The sequence below is a fragment of the Tenebrio molitor genome, chromosome 2, assembly GCF_963966145.1.
Source record: "Tenebrio molitor chromosome 2, icTenMoli1.1, whole genome shotgun sequence".
Classification (NCBI taxonomy): Eukaryota; Metazoa; Arthropoda; class Insecta; order Coleoptera; family Tenebrionidae; genus Tenebrio; species Tenebrio molitor.
Window position 1 is genome coordinate 3,733,116 of NC_091047.1, and position 22,631 is coordinate 3,755,746.

The 22,631-nt window shown below is 42.8% G+C and overlaps 3 protein-coding genes across 4 annotated transcripts in view; 2 read left to right on the top strand and 1 right to left on the bottom strand.

Annotated features, from left to right (window-relative positions):
- The window catches only part of LOC138124469 (cytochrome P450 4C1-like), a 72,625-nt gene extending 51,975 nt beyond the window's left edge, over positions 1 to 20,650 (top strand). For both annotated transcript variants that reach the window (XM_069039508.1, XM_069039509.1), the window contains 7 exons: positions 6,010 to 6,079; positions 6,504 to 6,630; positions 8,092 to 8,280; positions 12,206 to 12,274; positions 12,927 to 13,095; positions 15,601 to 15,780; positions 20,434 to 20,650. In XM_069039508.1, coding sequence (XP_068895609.1) covers positions 6,010 to 6,079; positions 6,504 to 6,630; positions 8,092 to 8,280; positions 12,206 to 12,274; positions 12,927 to 13,095; positions 15,601 to 15,780; positions 20,434 to 20,594 — 965 coding nt within the window. In that variant the 3' untranslated portion in view covers positions 20,595 to 20,650. The remainder of the gene's footprint in view (positions 1 to 6,009; positions 6,080 to 6,503; positions 6,631 to 8,091; positions 8,281 to 12,205; positions 12,275 to 12,926; positions 13,096 to 15,600; positions 15,781 to 20,433) is intronic.
- Positions 828 to 5,997, top strand: LOC138124480 (gustatory receptor 68a-like). Its single transcript, XM_069039521.1, has 3 exons — positions 828 to 4,193; positions 4,239 to 4,391; positions 4,530 to 5,997. Exons 1-3 carry the CDS (start codon positions 3,261 to 3,263, stop codon positions 4,593 to 4,595), a joined length of 1,152 nt encoding a protein of 383 aa, XP_068895622.1. The 5' UTR covers positions 828 to 3,260; the 3' UTR covers positions 4,596 to 5,997.
- Positions 20,651 to 20,858: 208 nt separating the features above from the next.
- Positions 20,859 to 22,509, bottom strand: LOC138124470 (UDP-glucosyltransferase 2-like). Its single transcript, XM_069039510.1, has 2 exons — positions 21,206 to 22,509; positions 20,859 to 21,154 (listed from the first exon to the last, which is right to left on the bottom strand). The coding sequence occupies exons 1-2, from the start codon at positions 22,456 to 22,458 to the stop codon at positions 20,875 to 20,877; spliced, it is 1,533 nt and encodes a 510-aa protein (XP_068895611.1). The 5' UTR covers positions 22,459 to 22,509; the 3' UTR covers positions 20,859 to 20,874.
- Between the last annotated feature and the right edge of the window lie 122 nt (positions 22,510 to 22,631).

Here is a 22,631-nt window from a genome sequence, read left to right on the forward strand (position 1 = left end):
CTTGCGTGAGGTCTATTGGTGGAGCGAAGACTAAAGTATTTGACTAACTGGTTCAGTTGTTTGTTTAGAATGGCAAATCTGACTTTTAATAGTCGAATTAGTTCTGTCACCAGAAAGCACATCGCGCTGTTAAACAAAAGCAGAACACATCCAAAGAGTTGAAAATATCTGTCAACAGGGAGATTTATCCATGGTGACAGATTCTCGTGACATACAAAATACACAACGAAAAGAATATAAATTCCTATTAGTCTCAGTAACATTCTTCTTCTATGTTCTTGATAATTGATGACCACGCAGCTTCTTTGTAATGTCACATCAAATTCGATCATTCTATGCAGCAATTCTATCAGTTTTTTGGATCTCAGCAAATTAGACAACAGAGTTCCCGAGACGTATACTAGTGCAACAACAAGACTTAGCATGGTTGTGGTTGAAAATATGCTAGGTAGAAAAAGAAATGTTGGTACCACGTCGATGCAGTAACCAAAAAAACCAAAATTTAGCACTTGCAATGTAATATTATAGAGCGATTTTGCTCTGGAAAGATGAAAATTTGTTTGGTTGAAAGTGAGAGGCATCAGCCCGAATATTTGACTGTGAATGGAGAGAACTTTGATCATTTCTGAAAATTTGCGTGTGACGTCTATCATTCTAAATGTTTCTGACTGCTTCTAACTAACAGAGCGTTGCACAATGCAAGAGTTTGTAAACATCTAAATAATTGATGTGATTAATAAAATGAATGAATGAAACGGTTCGATAATGCTAATAGATCTAGAAATGTGCTGGTTTTTGAAAAGGAACTGAACAACATTTCTTTTCAGTATGGCTAAATGTTACATATTTCGACGAATTATTTTCTGTTACATCTGTTGACAATTACAAAACAAACGAGAATTATCAAAACAGAATTGTTATGTAAACAAAAAAACAAAACATTCAAGTCAAAGATATGTTTTTTGCAAAGTCACCATAGAATTTCTAGAAAACAATTAGGCCGCTCAGTTAATAAATTAGTTAAGTTTTTGGAACCAATTCAAACCGATTTCTGTAAGATATGCACTTATCCATATTATGTTTAAAAACAATATGTACTTTTGCCTCAGATTCGAATCTTAAATATAAAGAGAAACAGGACTATCAGAAACCGTTTAATCTTTGACCTTTCTGATACAAGAATTTATCTATAAGTGCCATCAACTTAAATTGCAATTGTGAAGTGGTATTGTCTTGTAGATTTGACAACAGTTAATGCAATCAATCTGTCGATCATTTTTGTGACGTACACATTTTACAATTTTGTTAATAATTAAGAAGAATAATCTAGAGGAAAGATACTTGAACCAAATTATTAATCATGACAGTGCCCACGACCAACAACGAGCCAAATGGTGTCCTTTTTCTTCTTGAAAAATAATGTCGAGGATCAGCCTAACTACTCGCAGAAAGCAACAAAGTGTAATTGGTCGGAAAAAATCCTGCCGCGTTAAACCCGACATGTGTTGAGCACCTGCAAAGAAAACATCTCGATTTGGTCGATGAGGTCGTGATCTTCAGTCTCAGTTTACTTTTCTTCAATGTTCTCCATTGTTTACTTTAGCACAAGGTGTGCGGTAAAATATGTATTACCGCACGCCGTGCGGTAAAGTAAGTCGATACCTGTATCAAATGAGTGAGCATAATAGGATATATCGCACGGTCGGTAAAGATAATTTAAACAATTTTTTCTTCACTTTGTTCACTCAGAGTTGCTGATAGTTGTATCAATATTATAATGTAGGTGGTAACGCCGCCTATTATCTGCAAAAAGTACCAAAACATCGTGTTAAACGTTTCGAAAATTTACATACCGAAAACACTAGAGTGTAATTTATGGGAAAAAATCCCGCAGCGTTGAACTCAACCTCTTCGTTGGCAATTTGCAAAGAAAACATCTCAACTTCGTCGATAATGTCGTGGTCGTCAGTATCGATTTTGTGTATAAGCTCTCCCGCCCGTTTGGCCTAAAAATACAAATGTCACAGCTGATAGAAACAATATAAAAGCTTCTTACTTCTTCGATAGTGGAGTAGCAAACGTCGCAGACCCAGATCAAATCGATGAAGAAACTGATGCTTGGAGCAATCATGGTCAGAATACTGTTCCAGGCTATCTCATTCGATTGCAATTCAGCAGAGGTGTAGAACAAGGAAAGGACGGTTATGATAAAACTGACACCAAACATGAACAACAGAGTCACGCCGAAGATGGCGTTAAAAAGTTTGACAGATTTGGTGAGGTGATGGTGCAGAGCACAAATTTTACTCAGTGTGAAAAATTTCTTCCTGTTGTCAACACTGACAAATTTCACGCTGTCACTTGTTGCAAATTGTTTGACCAAAATGGAGATTTGCTTGTTCAGAATTTTGAATCTGCTCCTCAACAGTGAGACCAACTCGATGGTTTGATAGCATACTGCTGAATTGAAAAACGCCATAAATATCAGAGGTAGTACCATACTTTTGTCAGAAATTTCCATAGAGACACTCGAGAACTTGATGTAGTAGACGACAAGTAACGCCAAGTAGATGTATCGCCCTGCGAGCTTAATTACTGTTCTTTTTTTGCTTTTTTGGTGATTGATGATAACACAACTGGTCTGTAGTTTTACGTCGAAATCGATAATCATCGAAAGCAATTCCATGTGTTCGTGACATTTAACCAAGCAAAAAATCCAAGTGGTGGCGACGTAAATTGTAGAAGAAACGACTGTTATAACGGTTGTTCCTTTGTATATTGAGTCTTCGCTAGTCACTGTTAACGCCATAGCCAAGAAGCAAGCCATGAGGAGGCAAAACACAGTTAGAAGCGAGATGATGTAGAAGCATCTCAGCTTAGAAAATCGGAAATTTGTGTCGGTGTAAGTGAAAGTAGCCAATCCGTAGATTTGGTTGTGAACCAAGAAAACTTTCTGCATGTCCAGAAATTTCTGAACCAGATTAGTCGTCATGGTGGGTGAAATGGATCGACAATTGTAAGTAATTGACAGTCAGTATTGGTAGTCAATTACTTATGTAGGAGCTCCATGTAAACAAGTAAAACAAGAACAACAACAATTTATTACAATAATGGGAATAATTTAGTTTCAACGAAGGAACAAGATCTACAAATGTTTTAGGAAAATTAAACCTTTAATTCAGTAAAGTGTTTGCTTCGAAATAAATCTATTGATCCTTTCTGCGACACACCAATAGATTCGAAGACGATCGTCGACAACCATGTTCCACGTGTCTAAACCAAAAGAACCAGTTTTTCAAAAGTTCTCGAATGCCATCAAAATCCTCTTGATCAACAGCCAAATTTTTGGCCTCGTGACGATTACTTCCACCCCAAAAACATTCCAACCGTCAAAGATCAAATGCATTTGGAACGTTGCAATCCTGTGCATCTACACCTCAACAATTGCCTACATCGTGTACCTGACGGTAGCTGAATTTATTGAAACAACGGGCATACAGAGAACTACAAATACTATGGTCATGATCAGCAGTGCAGTCTACTTGGGCACCGTGTGGTTGAGCAGTATCACCAAAAGCGACCAGTTCGTAAAGTTTCTGATGACAATTGTGGATTTTGACGACAAGCTCTTCTCTAACGACATTCGCCTTGATTACGACAAAACGAAGAAACACATCGTGCTGCAGATGGTGGCGAGGAAAACTCTCTTCGTATTCTATTTTGGTTTTTTCATAATTGTTGACCTGCAGTACAGAGACTTCAATTCGTACCTGATGGAATGCTCTGCCTTGTTCATGCTGGTCATGAACTCGGCACTATGTTTTTTGGTCATCGAACTGATTCATATTTTGAGGGCGAGGTTTAAAGTGCTCAATCAACACATCAACACTCTAGCACAACAGGGTACCAAAAAAACCAGAAAGCAAGGAATTCTACCGTTGAATAAGATCTGCACCTTGCACCACCACCTATCCAAATTGATCAAATCGTTCAACGAGATCTTCGGCGTGATTCTGCTGTTGATGTTCACTCTTAGCTTCTTGGTGATAGTACTTTCGCTCTTCTACACCACCGGCGAGCTCCAGTCGAGTGTGATAGTCTGGATGGACGCGTTCTACGCCTTCATGACTTCTGTCACCTTCATAATTGACACGATCTACGTGTGCGATGCTTGCTATTCGACCATCCAAGAGGTAGATCCAGATCTTGTCCGAATTTTTTGAGAGCTCTTCTTCTAGGCCAATCTCTCGGGTGAGCTCATCCACAAGATAGATGCGCAAGATCGACACACCATCGACGAAATTGAGATGTTTTCTCTTCAGATAGCTAACGAGCAAGTCGAATTCAACGCTGCCGGATTTTTCCCGATCAATTACACTCTAGTATTTTCGGTGAGCGAATCGTCATTGTTAGATTTGACGTTTGTGGCAACCAATAGCGAGAACTGACCGCGAATTCGGTTTAATTGCAAATGATGAAATGTCAAATCTAACACCAATGGAGGTAGTAATAATCGCGTGTAATTGCAGATTATTGGAGGAGTCACGACGTATATTATAATATTAATACAATTGTCAAACACACTGAGAGAATAGTGGAGAACAGGATAATTGCGTTTGATTGCACGCTTTGTCGATTACTCCACAGATGTCTCCGCTCCACTTGCGGAAATCCAATAGATCCTGTGTAAACCGTGACAAATAAATATTTTGTGAATGTGCGCTTTTCCACCTCCATTTCAGCTCAATCAATCGATTACTCGCCAATAGAGGAATGCCTACACCGTGGTTGACCGATTCAATGTAGAAAACGTCACGTGGAAACCGGAAACCGCTGCATTTTGTGCAATCTCGCCGCTCCAATCGATGCAAAAATGCCGTTCGGTTTTCCGAACGCACCGGCCACTTTAAGTCCCGGGGTGCTCGTTCCGAGGCAATTACGTCGCCCCGCAAATTACACTCTGGTACCGGAGGACGATCTCTGATACTCTTGGAAGAGCTTGTGGCGTCCCCTTTCGGAAAAATATCGACGAGAGTACACAAAAACATAATAAAGAATTAACGAGCCCCGATAAAAGTTCGTCAACCGGAATTGCGTATTTCCTTCCGGTGTTATTTTCTATACATTTTTATTAGATGATATTTTATGTCATGCTTGAGCGCTCCGCCCCAAAGACTCTCTTAAGATAGTTTGCGCATAAAATTTTCAGTCGTTATGATTTTCACGGAAATCGGTGATTTAATGATCTATTTAATCCGAGGCGGGCGCGCCCTTTTCGAATAAGCTCGATAAAATGCATTCAAAGTGTCTGATTTTATATGGGGGCGGTCGTAAATAGCCCCGTTTCGTCTGTAGTTAGCGTTATTGGTCTTGAACCGCCTCCAGACATGCGGAAAGCTAAACAGGCACTAATTTCCGAAGAAGTGGATCCAAGACCTTGGGAATTTTTAATCCCGCGGGGGTTCCCCCATCTAGTACCAAATCGTGGAGATTGTTCGAGTTATAATGAGGGGATGGTTCCAGTGTTTCAGTCCTGAAAGAAACGCGTAAGTGTGTAACGGCAGCCACGTGACTCGCATCTGCGGGCGGCGTAAAACCGCCGCCGAGTGAACGATCCCATACAATTTGAAACAGTCGCTTATTGGACGTGTGAATTTTTGAATGCGTTCGGTCGTGTCGTCGGTGTTTTGGGGAGCGGGGAACCACCCGTTCGGGGAGTCCCCCATAAAAACATCCACCTACGAGCGAAGTTTCCTCAAATATCTGTCAAATAAATTTATAAGCCGCAGATTTCCGTCGCGCCCCCACTCTATAAAACTTGGCTTATTCTAAACGGCCGTTGTTCCGGTGTTTTATTGTTGTTCGTCTGGAACAGCCGCCTCCCGCCAACGGACACATGTCAGAATTCGTTAGGAAGCGTTAAAACTATAAAATAAGACGTCTGCCAGACTATCAAATCATAATGAAAAAGCTGCGACTGCTTTTATGGATGTTTTATTGTTGTTCCAGAAACCGCCATGGGAGTTCAAGTCAACGCGATGAAGCACTCCGACTCGGAATACGTGAAATCCGTCTACGGGTGAGTTGTGCAAGCTTTTTCCGAGCTTTTCAGTGGGACAAATGGGGGCGGCGCGAAGTGAAAATTTGTTTTGCCAAGTAGTTGTTCCGCCTGCAGCGCACCAGGACGACCGAAGATGCGAGAGCATATTATTCATCAAGGAGCGCCTCAAGGGAGCGTTCTCGGCGCTGTCCTATTCATAACATGGGTTGTTTATCGCGGTGCAGTGCGTTTGGAATTTTTTTAATACTGAGCGCCGGAGCGCTTTCCGAATGTCTCTTCGACGGGGTGCTAATTAAATTCCGTTATAAAAACATCCCCGGGGGTAGTTCGAGCGTGCAGGCTGATTCGATCATCCTGTATCGCCGTACAAGAGTCCTTCCAGGGGTGTCCTTTGAAATGGCACGTCTAAATCCGCGCATGCTAATCATCTGATGTGTTCCAGGATATCTGATATAATGCTCTACCGCATGTTCCACCCCTATCTGCATCCAGATTTCATATTCAACCTGTCATCCAAAGGCCGTCAGCACAAGAAGTACCTGTCAATTCTGCATGGCTTCACCAGAAAGGTATGGCATCCCATCCGGGCAATCCGGGGACTGTGAACACGCGTCGGGGATTATTATTAATCCATCCGCCGCCAAATGGGGCGAAGCTCTACTGGAGACGGTTCAAGTGAGCATTACGGCCGGCTCGATACATTACCCGGATAGGCGGAATTAATTCGGGGTCATCGTTTTCCCGATTGTTAATGCGATTCCCGATTAATTATCCCGGTGGCGCCGCACCCATTCGCCGGACTTGCACCCAACTTAAAAAACAAGTTGTCCCGAAGGATCGTCCCGACCGAAATTGGATTTTTTTAATTGGCCCTTTGGAAAATTGATTTGTTTCAGTTGCGTGGAGGCGAACGAGACGGTTAAAATAAAAAAGAAAATCATATTTTTGCCGTTTGAAGTTCACCCCCGACTGAAACACCACAAACGGCTCTATTCAATTTTATTGTTGTTGTTTTTTGTCGGGAAGCCCGGGCGCAGCCCTTTTGCACTTCCTTTGTGCCACTCGGTGGAATTAATTGTGCACCCGTCGATCATGACCGTAAAGTGTTCGTATTCTTCGTTGTGGCCTCGCGGTTCTTCTTGCCTCACACTCTTGTTAATTTCCACGTTGCGTGCGTGTCTCCCCCATCCCGCCTCTTGCAAAATTCAGGAGCCTTCCGCGTAATTACCCTCTTCATGTCGCATCATCGTTACCGGTTTTTTGTCGTGGCTCCCGCGGGACGCCACTGATCTACCCAAACTCGGGCCCCGTAATGCCCTAACCCAATTTTGGGCAAACTTTCAGAACTAATTTCGCATCGAATCGATCGAAAAGGGCGACGACGCGCCCCAAATTAAAAATCGCACCCGACAAAAAATGCATTCGATAATTTAAAATGCTATGAAAGCACTATTGTCATTTGATCAGTGAAGTTAAGCAGTGTCGGGCGCGGTCAGTGTTTGGATGGGTGACCGCCGAGGAAAATCTTTTGATCACTAAAAGAATATTCCTAAAGCATTTACATCTGATTCTTCGTTTCGCGGATTATTTGTCAGCTAAATTTGTTTTGACGATACAAATAAATAAATAAATAAATAAACAAAATAAGTGTCTAAGCAACAATCATAATATTTGCCGATTTTTTAAACCCATTTTTTGTCCAATCGTACGCGAAACGAGCATTTGGCGTACCTAAAACAGGCCGCGAAATCCAATTTCGCGGTCGTTGCTTTTAACTACGGCCGTTAATGAATGATTTCGCGGCCTTGATATACAAATAACTATTCATTTGCGAAGTATATTTGATTTAATTTTCTGTTTTTAATGAAGTCAGTTGATTTTCAACATTATTAAACAAAGTTGGTGTTGAAAATTTCTTTGAGAAGTGGATCCTTGAACCATGTCAATGAATCAATTATGGTCAATTTGACGTGGTGTTGGGATGTTAGTGTTGATAGTTGGCGCTTAAATATTTACTCTTTCTGCTAAAGGTGATACAAGAAAGGAAAGAGAAACTGACAAGCGGGAACGTCCAGCAGGAACTGAGCGAAGAGGACAAATTGTTGGGTAAAAAGAAGCGGTTGGCCTTCCTAGACCTCCTGCTGGAAGCCAACAAAAAAAGCGAGAACGGCTTGACGGACGAGGAGATCAGGGAGGAAGTCGACACCTTCATGTTCGCAGTGAGTCGAATTCGTTGTCATTTTGTTTATCGGAATGATTTCGTGACGGTGGCGATCTCAATTTCTCGGTATCGATTCCGCCAACAGTTCGGGAGTTGATGTTTGAGGGGAAAATCCGAAAGCAAAACAAAACCCTTACTTCCGGTCCGATAAACAGGAATAATCGCTTTGGAGCATAAGTGAGGCGCGTGCACCCCTGTCAGTTAATTAAACGGCATAAAAATGAATCGAGGGGGTCGGGGTGCCCTCGCCGGCTCCTCCAATAACGTCGTTATTATGAAGATGCGGATTTCGGACCGAGTTCGAAATCCGAACCGATAATTAATGAACAAAGTTGCCGGGGCCGACCTAGCCTTGGTAATTTATAGACATTATAAGATCTATCTGTGCCCATTGTGTTACCACTTGTATTGTGCGAAGTTCTCGCAAATCGACCGAAATGCATGTCCGACTGCCGAATGAGCAATAGGGACCCCCGCTACATCGCCATTATTCGGGAAAATTGCTAATCCCGATGCCTCGACGACTGAATTAAACGAGCCGGATTTATGAAATGACGACTGAACGTTTCGCCACTTTTTCCACGGTGTTTTTGCTTGCGAGCTTTTTGCCCACTTTTTCCCCACGGCCGAGTAATAAGCTCCTTTCAACCGGAAAAATTCCAAACAAACAGACGACCAGGACGAAACAATGGAGACCAACTTCACGACGAATATGCGTTTTTGTCCGCAGAGGAAGTTCGGAGACGAAGGCGGCGACGACGGCACAATTAGCGGAGACGTTGCTAATGCGATTTCAACAGAATGAAGCTGCACCGTATTTCGCACAAATCTTCACTTGTTTTGGGGGACTAAACTCGCAAACAAGCAACGACGGTTTCTCAACTTGCGGCTGCATCGACGTGCAGAACGTGCAGTGACGGGAAGGTGAGCCCGCAAGAACGAATTCCTAAATTGGGTTCTGCGGTAATTGGAGTAAGAGTAATGACAACGCAGAAGATACAAAATAATACAGATAAAAAAGAGAAGGAAATGTCAAAGAAACGTCAGTTTTAAAGCAACGGTATTGATGTTAACCTTGAAAACAGTTTTCGATTTCGGCAGTTTACGGACGTTTCCTACAATTGTAAGCAACAATTATTATCCCAGAATAAGTGGTAAAGTACGGTTTTCCATTGAGGATCAAGCATTCATTATTAATAATTAATAAAACAGAAGTCTTGACATGGGAGATACTTTAAAGAACTGGAACTGGCTCAAAGCGAATATAAGAAACGTCATGATATATTCGCTAAAATTATACACATGAATTTAGCTGTTAAATTCAATTTATTAAAGAATACACAACCACATTATAGTTATACACCAGAAAGTTGTTTGGAAAATGATAATTACAAATTTTGATCGAACACTTTTAACTGACATTCATATTAAGCATAACAGACCAGACATTATTATTTTAAATAAACAACAAAAGCAAGCATATCTTTTAGATATAGCTGTTCCAAATTCACATAATACAACACAGACATAACACAAAAATTAATAAATATTTAGAGCTCTCCGTTGCTATGAGAAATCTTTGGTGTTTAGAAAAAAAATCGATTTTACCACTTTTAATTTGAGCAACGGGAATAGTACCGCAATCTCTTTTAAAAAATTTAAAAATTGTGGATTTAGGTAACACATTGGTAGTTGAAATTCAAAAAAGTATATTATTATACTTATGTCATATCGTGAGGAAGTTCCTTAACATTGACACAGAACATAATAAAACACAACAAAGTCAAAATGTGGAGGCGAGACGCCGGTAATTATGTTGATTCGCACTGCACTATTACTTGATAGTAATATCCGTAATAGTGCATGCACTCCGGCAAAATTGCCGTGCCGCCGGGTGGTGGAGGGTTAATATAATTAATTAATTAATAATAATTTTTTGAAAGATAGGCAACCAATAAAACCACCGTGCATAGCAAGTACAAATCAGTGTACGATCAAGCTAAGACGAACGTTTCTACCACAACAAAAGATGTGGTAGCACTCTTGATTTGTTTTCTTGTTGATCACTCTGTATAGGTAGATATTCGCTTTTGTTGTTTGGAACATTTTGTATTGTGTTTTTCAAATGTTTCTTTAATTTCGTTATGCACATACTTTGACCCATTATGTCAACGTAACAACCTCACTTAGTCGGCTGTACTTTTGCTCCGAAGGGACCAAAAGTGCCGCTTTACTTCTTCTTTTGATAAACTAATAAAATAACGCTTTGCACAAAGGTCGTGCAAAAAAATGTTACACTTTGATAAAAAATTATACCAACAACAAAACCTGACAAAAAATTATAACAGACAACATCAAACAGAGAATTATGATATTTTGTTGAAATTTGTTCAGACGTATTTAGTGAAACGCAAATATAATTTATTTGTGATAGATTTGTTCTTTAGAGTTGTTTTTCCGAGGATAATAACAAGGCCTTGTTCGAGTTCACGAAATGAAACTCGGCCCCACTTTGGAGGATTTAGTAAAGTGCAAATAGTGGTTTGGGCGAGTCGAGATGTTTTCTGTTATGGAAGCAACGATAATAGAGCCTTTGTCGTGACGTTTTTACGTTCGCGCCCCTCGTTTGGGGCCACTAGTCAAATTAAGTAGTGGTCGGTAATTCGGTCCGTCCGGTCGGAGAAATAAAAACTTTATAAACAACGAACAACTGGACCTTATCGTTATCAGAATTGCGAACATCAGGCGGGTTTATGACGGTCAATGGCACTAAATACAGGCCGGGGTGTATTAAAAGAAGAACCGAAAATATTCGCCTGCAGAGAACGGCCAACGGGAATGATAGAAATCGACTTTATGAAACAATCCCAAATGGGACCTTAACATTAAATTCGAGCCGAAATTGCCGGAAGATGTTTTATAACTGGGCATAATCCGGGCCGTTCCGGGCCACCGTCTAGTTTTTGCATCAAGCACCTATATCTGCTTACAATTTAATTTTCTGCACACCGGTCCAACCTCAATTTACAAAGTTTGTTAGACTGTATCGATCCGGCCGCTTCGGCAAACTGCCGGAGGGCTCCTCGTCAAATATTCCGGCGGCTTCATAATTGCATAATTCCGGTGACCTTCACCCGGACACGCAAAAAACGAACAAATTCGACGATCGACGCGCACCTTTGAACCGACCCTCCACCTCCACGGACTCGGTCCTGCTTTAAATTTCCTTCATGTGGAGGTGGTCGATGGATGGGGCGGTTTTACCGTGTCAAAGTGGATAAAAGTTTTCGATATTTCCCCCGGCTTGCAGTTGCAACGAGACCAACCTCGATTACTCTCCAGAAACGTCGAGAACCGACAGAAACGGATTTGCTGCCAGATTGATAAGGGCCGGGAAAGGGGCCGTAAAAAATATGACTTGGGTTGGACGCGAGTTCTTTGAAGCTTTTTTCGGCCGTTCCTCATTACCCACTTTCATATTTTATATACACATGCATTTTGTTCGGAACGGGAATTAATCACGGGAACCATCAAGGGCCGGGAATTAAATGAGCTCGCCCCCCAAAAAAAAAAACTTTAATACACTTAAGCGAACCTCACCCGGACTTGCGTTTTTATAATTAACATCAACAATCGATTAGTCTTCGGAAGCGCGATCGATCACCGGAAGACACAGTCTGTTCGAACACTTTTAGATCAAAAAGATAAACAAGCAGATTAAAAAAAGTTTGTAGATGATGTGTACAAATGTTGGCGGGTCTGTCGGGGCGCAAAAACTCCCCTTCCGATTAGTTTCGTCGGTCGTTCGAACTCGCCGAAAAAAAACTTTCCTCCTCCTTTATGAAAACTGTTGGCGGAATTACATATTTTTTCGTGGCATCACTCCCGGAAACTTATTTATTGCTTTCTGTTGTGTGTTCCAGGGGCACGACACGTCCACGGTGACGGTGGGCTGGACTCTCTTCGCCCTGTCCAACTACCCGGAGTACCAGGTAATAAATATTGATGGGCGAAATGAGTTGGAAGTGAAGTTAATAAATCGTGGTGGCGTCGTAACAAATGACGAGTGCCGTTTCGGATCGGGTATTTCCGATCAGGAGTGACGAAAGAGAAACGACGCTGGATGGCGTCCGGTTGTTTCCTGTCGCGCCGGATATTTGCCGATACGTGCGGCAACTGTCAAATCACGTGTGCCGTAAAAGAAAAAACCCACCCCCGGCTCATCATCATTCGGAATAACGGTCCAGCTGAGTGACACCACCGTGACGTTTTTAAAACGGAAATGTATCGCAGTGGGACACCTTGATTTGTCGCTTCCGGTTTTTTCCCGGATTTATAGGTTATGTCGCAGTTATGTGACAGTTACGGCGGCGCCCCCTGGCGAACTTGTTGTGGCGCTATTGCGTTAATAACTGATCACTCGTTGGAACGAATGACGCGTGAATATCGCCGCTTCCTCCTGTGCCTCCTGCAATTATTAAGAATCTCTTTTATGACCCTCCGAGCCATTAATTTCGTTCGGTATTTTATGCTAAATTTCCTCTAATAGCAGTACCGCGCCAGTAAATCTAGTTGGGAGGGCTCGGCCCGCTACACTTCAAAAGCTCACTTCCGGAGTAATCGCTGAAGTTTGAACGGTTTCAGGAGAAGGTCCATCAAGAACTGGACGAGATTTTCCAGGGCGAGGAACGACCGATAACACCCCAAGACATACTGAAAATGCAATATCTGGACAAAGTGGTGAAAGAGACTCAAAGGGTGATTCCGGTGGTGCCGGTTATAGCGAGGACTCTGGATCAGGACCTGGAAATCGGTAAGGTTTTTGATCGCGCCGTAAAGCAGCTCTTTATTTTTGCGAGAGCTTGTGACGTCGATTCTATTGCGAATTTTCTTTTTATGCCTTCGAGTACGGCCCTAATAACGGAATGTATGTGGCGGATAAACATGTCACTTTTCCCCAGCCCCCCGGTGCACCCGCGAGGATAAATGACGTGAGCGACGGTATTGCTCACCTTTTGCCGGAACTTATTTGCTGTTGGCGCCGGAGCTGGGCTTTTTATAGTTTGCCGGAGTCGTGTGTGCGCGCTGACAGCACCGTAAATAAGATTTTAATTGGATTTTGCGACGCCCTTGACTCTACAAAGTGTGAAAGGGCCGCCGGGGGTGCCAAACCAAACAAATTCGCGCCCTCGATCAATTCGCACCCGAAAATGATGGTTCCTCGTGCGGGATTGTTTCGTTTGTTGCCCCTGGGCTTATCAATCTAAATCGGTGAAGAATCACGATCGCGCCCTAATGGACGCCGAAATTAGTGCCCCAATAAATTTATAATTCATGGATCGATCGGCCGTTAGTCACGGTCGTAAATTAATACAGACACCGATAGCCGCACCGCCAATAAAATTGCATATTTAATTCCCGACGACTTTACGCCCTCGATGCTCCACCATGGAGAATCGACGTGGTGTCCATTATTCGCCGGTGATTAGTGCCCCATAAATTTCCCGGCGATTTTTATATCTCCGACATATTTTTTCTCCGGCCATTGTTATGACCAATAGAGACCGATAGGCAACTAAAACTTCACTCTTCACCACGACAATGGCCCCAAATCTGGGTCAGACTTGTTTTGTCGAGCGGCGATTCCCTCTCGCAGAGCAAAAAATCGCAAGTGCGATATCTCCCCCAAGCGATTCGACGTCAGGGCAAACGGATCACATTAACCGCAATAATTATTAACAAAACGCGATGCCACATTGCTCTCAATTTATATTTTGTGTTGTCTGAAAATAAAAATTCACAGCCAGATTCCGATTGCAACTGAAATAGTTATTTACATTACATATGCGGTAGGCTGCATTTTACAGCGCGAGGTTTTTCGATTGAAACACGACCGCGCAGCGGGAGTGTTTTACAAAAACCGAGCGATGTAAAATCCCTACCGCATTAGTAATGTACCTATTAATCTTTTTGGCCGACGACCCATTAAGTACTTGTTTTCTCAAATTTGAAATTTGTTGTAACCAATAATTTTGCAAAACCTGTCAAAGACTGACATTTAATTAATGAAATGGCAGAAAGTTATCTATTATATATTATACCAATAACTGACACGCTTGCGATTTACACCACAAGATAGCGCCATCGGACTTTAGAAGAAAACAAATAATTTCTGTTCATTTTTGAAAACTGAGCGGATTAATGGTAGCGGTATCTTGTCTTGTGATACGCTAAACATTTTTTGGAGGTTCTAGAAAGCTTAAAATTTTCTTGTTATTTTACCGTGCGGTAAAAATAGTTTAATTAGTGTGTAAAAATCAATATACCGTAGCTGTTCAAAATGTGTACACATGTCATTTAGAGTTGAGAAGGCTAAAAACGCATTTTTAAACCTCTTTTAATTGATTTCGCTATTTCTCCATTATCGAGTGTATTCGTTCAGGCTAATAACTTACATTACGAAGAGGAAAATTTGTTGTATGTATCACTTGTCTGCTTATAACTAAAGAATTATCTAACAGATTTTGCTGGGGTTTTCATTAATAATGAGAGTGGTTCTTTAGCTTGACGTTTAGTACACAAACCCTTCACTACTTTAAAAAAAATAATAACGAAACAGAACTATTTTGTAGCAAACATTCAAAGTGGTTGTTCAGCAAGCAATGACGTTTCTACAACGCATGCCATATTAGAGTTCATTGATATAAATTTGTATGGCTTCGCCTCAAGCCTGAAACCTAGTTTCCGCGCTGTAAAATACCCCTACCGTACTCTAATGTAAATATCTATTTCAGTTCTCGACCGTGAAAAATCACACCTTAAATTAGCTTGTTTAGTTTAGTTTAATTTTTTCCAACAAGTATTTACTCGTACTTTACCGCACCGCTTGTTGTAAAATAACTCATTACCTGTCTGGGTGGGATAAATGAGATAAATCGGACAGTAAAAATTGTTTTAAAAAAACGAATGAAAAAATATGTTTTATTATCCTCCATGTTTCATCATCGCTACATATGTAACCACAAATCTCGTAAGCATGTTTCGTATCGAAATTGTTTTTGTACTTGCCGGCAGCAGCACCTCTCAACTGAGGTAATATCTTTAGCATTCTCCATTTGAATGCTACATCTGTTTACGTCAAGCAAAAGCAAATTATCGTTATTAAATTCGTACAAGTGTTTTAAATGTTGATTAAATTTTAATTTTTCAACAAACAATGAAATGAAATTCCCGTGGCGCCGTCGGCAGCGAACTCGCGTCGTACACATCGCTCCAGGCCAAAAAATGTTTCTTCACTTAATAACGTTATCTGTTCCAGGAGGCCGTGTCATACCGGCGGGCGTGATGGTGGTCATCCATCTGGCCTGCCTGCATAAAGACCCGCAACAATTCCCCGACCCGGAACGTTTCGACCCTGACCGTTTCCTTCCTGAAAATATTGCCAAGCGACATCCTTACTCCTTTGTGCCGTTCAGCGCCGGCCCCAGGAACTGCCTAGGTGAGTCCCCGACCTGCGTAAATGCACACATAAAGATAAATTGGGCAGATGAGGGAGACGGGATTCGAATCGTGTTTCTTTTTCGTGGATGTCGTGCACGTGCATCGCACCGTCGCCGACGTAATGACATCGTCGAAATATTTCTTTTTCAATAATCTCGACCCATAAATCATATCGGAGATTCCATTCGCCGATATTCCGGCTAACTTATTTTCTGCAAACCGGGATCGCGCGGATTTATCGGCCATTGTTGGCGGAAGGCGACACGCAGATAAATTCCCGACGTGCACGACCGAAGAACTACGCCATCGGGGGCGCGAAAAATGCACTTGCACGCCGAAGAACGTAACATTTACGTAACTGGAACTTCCCGCGAGCGTTTAAAGTTGCGACGCTTTTGCAGGAATTTTATTTCGGGGAACAATCGAGTTTCGGTCGATTGAAACTGACGCAGGTAAGAGAATTCCGCCACTTCTCCTAACCAGTTTTGGGGAAGTTTGCGCGAGGGGCGGACGCCCGCGGCCCCCATCTCCAGCGTGGGTGGCCGCCCCCCGGAGCGAAATTAGAGCTTTTCCAACAGTCGCGACTTTTTGATCTATCGACGATTCCGTCGACAAAACGGCCCGAATGCGTAAAACCCGCAGGAAGTAGACTGATCGGTCGGGTTTTGTCTGGAATTCCGCTAGGTGGAAGTTCCCTTTTTTGCGGTCGATGCGGGGCGGCGGATTTCCACACGCGTTCACGAGTGGCGGCAGCGGAAAACTTTCTGCGGCTGAATGGGCTCCACGCAATAAAACATAATTAGAAAGAGCTGGCGCTGATTTACGTCCGAGGACGCCGAACGCTATCGGGGGCGGCAGCGACGGACCACTCAAAAATCAAATCTCCCCCACATATAATTTGACCAAACAGAAAATTTCTCCACGTGGATATTGGTCGATCAGAGAGGTTAAGCAATGCTTGTTGCGGTTAACTTTTGGATGGGTGGCCCTCGAAAATTTCTTTCCTGTCAGTACATTTTTTTGATTTGTTGATTTCACCAAAAGGAAAGATTTTGGAATGAAAACATTGTCGAATTTGCATTGTCAGGATTTTTTTGTTCCTGTTTTGGGTGTTTGCCGTGACGAGCCGCCCCTGGGCGCCATCCCGCAGGGACGAGCGGCTTTTCTAATCAGCTTCCGGTCCATTAACCGCGTATAATACAAGGAATGCTGCCGGTGTGAGCTTACACGCCTCCGGTACATTACCTGGATACAGATCTTTATGGGATAATGAAGTGGAACGACAATTTGTTTTATGGCGATTATCGTTTTATTGAGAAGCGTTCTATCACTGCGCACGGTTTTACGGAAGGGTTTCGAGGCGCTTCTCGTCCTGCAGGACCTCCGCGGCCGGATCGTGTCGTCCTCGGCGAATTGAACGAGCGACGTTACGCATTGTGACGATTACGGCGACCGAATTACATGTTTTAAGGTTCGTTTCCTCGAAACGACGGGACGTAATCGCTCCTGCAGCCGACAAACAAAAAGTCGTAATTGCACGCGCTGGAAAAGGGGCCGCCTCGGGGTGAAAAACGGAGATTGGTCCGCCGGATGGTATCTTAGCAGGAGGAATAAACAACAAGAAACATAAAGCATTAACGGTTATTATCTTCGTGAGCGAGCTGAAAACTCGGAAAATCCGCTGCAACAACTTGTAAGACGGATCTAGTCCGAGCCATAAATTTTTCTTGCAGCGGTGCTTCATTTCTCGTCGACAGGAGCTGCAAGTCGGTGTCGCCCGACAGGGGTCCAGATGGGAAAGTGCATTTTTCCAAAAATACGAGTATTAAGTGCCAAAACAAAGAGTTTGTTGAGAGGGCACTAAGAGTAATGATCTAGGAAGCCGCAGTCTCTTGTTTCCAGTTCTGGTACATTAAACTGCTATTTATAACGCTTTAACGCAGTTTCCTAGACCCATTAACGCCAGTTCAACAGGATATTGCAGGACCGCACAGTGCAATTGTGACTAAGAAGGTTCCAGAAATCGACAGGAAGCTGTAATATAATTAAGAATAATAATAATTAATGATTAAACAGTACGATGAATGACATAATGAAACATTGCAAAAATAGTTATTGCAATCAAGGCCAAAAAGTGAATCTTTTTCGTCCGAGTTTGAGTTTTCTGGCCGAGGCGAAGCCGAGCAGAGGTGCACATTACATTTTTTAGGCGACCGCACCAACTACAAAGCAAAAAACAACATTGGAAAAATTACAAATTTATTAACAGATACATATTGACAATTTTTTTATAGTATTTGTTGCCAACAAAACTAGAAATTCCAATTCAATTACTTATTTACATAATTTATGGTGACAGGACAATTATCAGTTTTTTCAACAGATGGCGCCACGGTCAGCGTCCCAAAAAGTGCGTCCAAAAAAGAGTTACTTTTCGTCCGCTTGTGAGTACGTAAAATTACCGTTTTCATTAAGGGTGCCTAAAAATAGTAATAATAAACTGTCGGCGTGAGTGAAAATTAAAATTTTGTGTTAGATCCAATTAAAATTTTTCAAGGTGATTCCTTTTTGGTTTTATCTAGTTTTACTTTACACTCTAACAAATTTAATCGTTACTGGATAGTCACGATAAATTAATCCGGCCTGAACGCCGCACCACTGTGTGTGGTAATAATAATAAATTTAGTTTTCAACGGTGAAAAACGCAAGGACTGCAGCAAGAATGTCGAAGCTAATAATGTGTCGGCACGTTTGTCATTTGAGAAAATAAGAAAAGTGAGATTTTTTTTAAAAGCGTCGAAGTTCTAGAAGACTGATTAGAAATTGGATTTCGATTGATCGAATATGCCAAAGACGAAGTTGTGCCTCCCTTCGCTTTTTTCTTTGGCCGGTGCTTTATCCAAGTTTAAGAAAGTAGCTTTCACTCCGGGGGTTACTTTATTTTGACTTGAATGAATTTTTCCCGGCAATTATCGCCGAGTCAAAATAATTCAAGGGAAGGGCGTCGAAACGACTTTTTACAACCGCCTGGAAGACGAGCGGCGGAGCCTCTCGGGACGATTAATAAATTCGCAAAAGATTTTTTCTCTGGAAATTAATTAAATCGTTAATGATTCGAGCTGATAGAAGCAACAAACATCCCCCGCCCCGAAATCGTCGAGATATCAGTATCGAGAATTCCCCGGCGACGTCAAAGAACCACCAAATCACCCCAAATCGAATCATCCCCTCGCCGGAAAAAATTTGCAACGCCGCCCCGACCGCATCGACAACAATCGATCAGCCCCTAACTAACTCCGCGAATTGTGGCGGCGAACGAGACGCGTCGCAGCCTTGTCACTAGGTAAGGCCAGAAATTTATCGCTCTATTACGCCGCCACCGCAAGAAGGCGTCGGAGGTGCAAGCGGGGCATGCGTCGGGACCCTTATTTATGTTGTTCGGCGGCGACTTATCATTGCGGTCACGTGACCCGTATAAATCGAACAGGTTTGTTTGCACAAGCAATTATCGGTGGTCACGTGACGCGCGCCGCCCCCCAATCAGCCGCAATCAGAGGAAGAAAACTGAAACTGACGTTTTCGGCCGGCGTCGTAACTTTATTTCCAGATTTTCCAATTAATAATTTCGGTTGTTGTGCGCCAAAGCAAAAATTAGGCCCTCGGTCTGTCATGCACAACGGACGGGATGAAATGTAATTTGGGCCGCCCCTACGAGTTGTTGCGGAATAATATTCCTTTGACGGCGAGTTTTCACTTGCACTTTCCCGGGTTCGATTAATTTTCTCCGATCGGACGTTTCCACTGCATTTGCAATAATGTTCGGGACCGAAAGCAATAAACGCAGCGGCACCCTTTTATTAAAAATCCTTTTCATATCGAATTTTACATGAGAGAGTCTTTGATGGGACGCTTTTAGTTTTGGAGTTTGGGCAAACATTTCGAAATGGCCGCGCCGCCCCCGGTCGACTTCTTCTGCACGTGGACGCAAATTATGCGATCGGATTTGAACAAACCTCGCGATTAACCTCGGCGCCGCCCCCCAACCAATTAACGTTAATAAAACAGAAAATCGATCGGTATGAATATTTGAAGCGCCAATTTCCACTCGAAATTGCAGCTCGAACGTTCCGAAATGGCCAAATTAATCGAACCATTCATTCATTGCTTTATTAACAATTAATTAATTCTCCTAGCGTCTCGTTTTATCCGCGTTACAAAACCCCCACAAAGCAGACGCCCGATAAACACGAACTGCGCATTCGACATCTCTCGCCGCCCCAATTACCGATTTAATTATTTGAATATTATTAGCGCATTTCAATAAGCTCGCGATAATTACTGTCGACGGTGAACTGGAGCGTAAGTTATTAATAAACGGAGTGATGAAGCGAAAATCTCGAAAAATCCGACAATAAATTAAAATCGTATCAGTCACGCGGACCAAAAATCAAGATCGAGTGGGCCGAGTGGCGTACTGTCACCTGTCAAAACGCGGCCACCTGGTACGCGCGGACCAAATTACTCACTTTACTCACTTGATTAATTGGGAAGCCCCTCGTCTTCTTATAATGGGGCTGTCGCGAACGAGACGCGACCCGCCATCTGGCGGCGACACGTCCGACACCGTTACAGGTTCCTGTGCTGGTTTCAGGTCAAAAATTCGCCTTGCGCAACACCAAAGTACTTTTGGCCTCGATCCTTCGCAAGTTCAAAGTCAGATCAGAGAAGAAAATCCCAGAGATGAAATACGCCATCGAGATCGTCCTCAGACCGCAGGGGGGGCTCAGCGTGGCGCTGGAACCCAGGACATGACGACTGCCTTTCTTAAATTTATTTATTCTTGTTGTATAATAAATATGATTACAAAATGCGTTTTTTTCCACGACTAAAAATACCAACATTAACTCCACCACAATTCAAACAAATCTTCAAGTGTTTACCCGCCGTAATAATATTTATGCTTTATTTTCATAATATTTGGAAATTATCTCTTTTGATTTACTCGGATCCAGTCTGTGGAAAATATTATTTTAAGCCGAAGTGTACAAAACAAAGCGAGAAATTATGTCAACAAGGTGTCAGTTATGGATATTTATTGGGCTTTGAATTTTTCATAATTCTTTCTGCTCCACAACCTCCACGCAATTTTAACCAGCTGAAGCGAGATCGCGACCAGCGCGAGCAAAGAAACCAGAAGGAAGAGAATGACGTCGAAGAGGTAGTACTGGTAGAAGGGGATGTCGGCCAGGGGGCTGCGCAAATGCTCCGCCCCTTTGTGTCGCATGACGTACTCCACCCACAAGATCGCCGTGTCCAAGGAGCGCCCCGGTGGGCGTAACAACTCCGATATCTCCTCCAGATTTGCCAAATATCTGAAAGCAAAAGTGAGCAAGTTGGCACAAGCACGGACGTGCAGAACCCACGTGTCGTTGTTGATGGTTTCCAAAATCGAGCTCTTGAGGGAGTCTTCGCTCAGAGTGGTAAAGTCAAGCCAGGTTCCCAGCTGAAGATGCTCGAGTCTCTTGACGTTGTGGAACTGGTCCCCGAAGAAGGGAAACCCCAAGAGGGGTACGTTAAATCTGATCGCCTCCTCTATCGACTGCACTCCTCCTTGAGTAATAAACAGTTTGGTGTTTTTGTGTCTCAAGATGTCTTGTTGAGGCGCCCACGTCACAATTTTGACATTTGGAGGCAAATCGAGGACTCCATCTTCGAACTTCCAGATGACTCTGAAAGGTAGCTTGCTGAAAACATCCATCAAGATCTTTTGTTTCTCTTTGGAGACCAGATAACTCTTGATGTTGGTGCCCAAAGAGAAGTATATGGCGCCGGAATCAGCGCCGTCTAGAAACTGTTGCAACTCTTCTGGTAGAGCTCGCGGCGGCTTGATTTGCAATCCGTTCAGAGCCACAATCGATGGTATGTTTGTTGACCTTTTGCTGAAACCTGGAATGGCGCAGGTGAACAACAAACTGATGCTCTTGGTGATGTCCATAAGATTGATGTCTGAGTCGTTCATCGCTCGCCTTATGATCTTCTGCTGTATAGGATAGAACAAGTAAGTCATCTGGACCTCGTCCAAAAGCTCGAACAGAACACAGATGGCTCTCTCGACAAGACCCAAATCAACACCGAACGGTAGATTGAAGTGAGGAGTGTAGACCGGATTGTTCAAGTTCCCCATAATCCGCTTCACATAATTCGTAGCCTCCATCGAAGTAATCCCCACGACTGGACATTTGTACTTTTTGGCGAACCCGAACCACGCCGGCACATGTACTTCAACTAGGATAAGATCAAACCCCTGGTCCTTCGCGATCAGTTCTTGCACTTCAGGATGCTTCAGTTGCTCCGTTGTCATATTGTTCATGACCAAAAACACGTGTTTCATCAGCACCAAGACATTACTTTCGGTGTTGATGACCTGCTGCATCTTGTGCTCTTCGAAAACCAGTCTATACGTGAAGCTGAGATCGATCTCTTTCAGGTTTGGTAGCGATTTGTCCCCTGTTGGATTGGTGGTGATGACGGTGACCTCGTGTCCGCGGACCGCGAGTTCGCGCCATATCGGTTGGAACACGCTCTGGTGGCTGTAGAAAGGTGTGGGAAAGATTCCCAAGATGCGTCCACAACTGATGGACTCTATCGCCACTAGGAGTAACGTAAAGGAGTACATTTTTGCCACCAAATCGACTGAATGGATTTGGTTGTGCTGTTAACGCGAGATTTTATCTCGCTTGTTTACAACAAGATTAAATTTGACACAGTCATGGCGGTGTTGCTTAAAAAAGAAACATGTCGTATTGTTTCGTTATCAGATTATTGTAAGTTCTCTTTTTTGGAAAGGAA

What these genes read in the sequence shown, in the direction of transcription:
- LOC138124470 (XM_069039510.1), bottom strand. Translation starts at nt 22,458, where the DNA reads ATGTACTCCTTTACGTTACTCCTAGTGGCGATAGAGTCCATCAGTTGT. An exon ending in GAAACCATCAACAACGACAC is followed by an intron (nt 21,155 to 21,205) that starts GTGGGTTCTGCA and finishes TTTTGCTTTCAG; the next exon opens with ATATTTGGCAAATCTGGAGG.
- LOC138124480 (XM_069039521.1), top strand. Translation starts at nt 3,261, where the DNA reads ATGTTCCACGTGTCTAAACCAAAAGAACCAGTTTTTCAAAAGTTCTCG. An exon ending in GCTATTCGACCATCCAAGAG is followed by an intron (nt 4,194 to 4,238) that starts GTAGATCCAGAT and finishes CTCTTCTTCTAG; the next exon opens with GCCAATCTCTCGGGTGAGCT. An exon ending in ATTACACTCTAGTATTTTCG is followed by an intron (nt 4,392 to 4,529) that starts GTGAGCGAATCG and finishes GTGTAATTGCAG; the next exon opens with ATTATTGGAGGAGTCACGAC.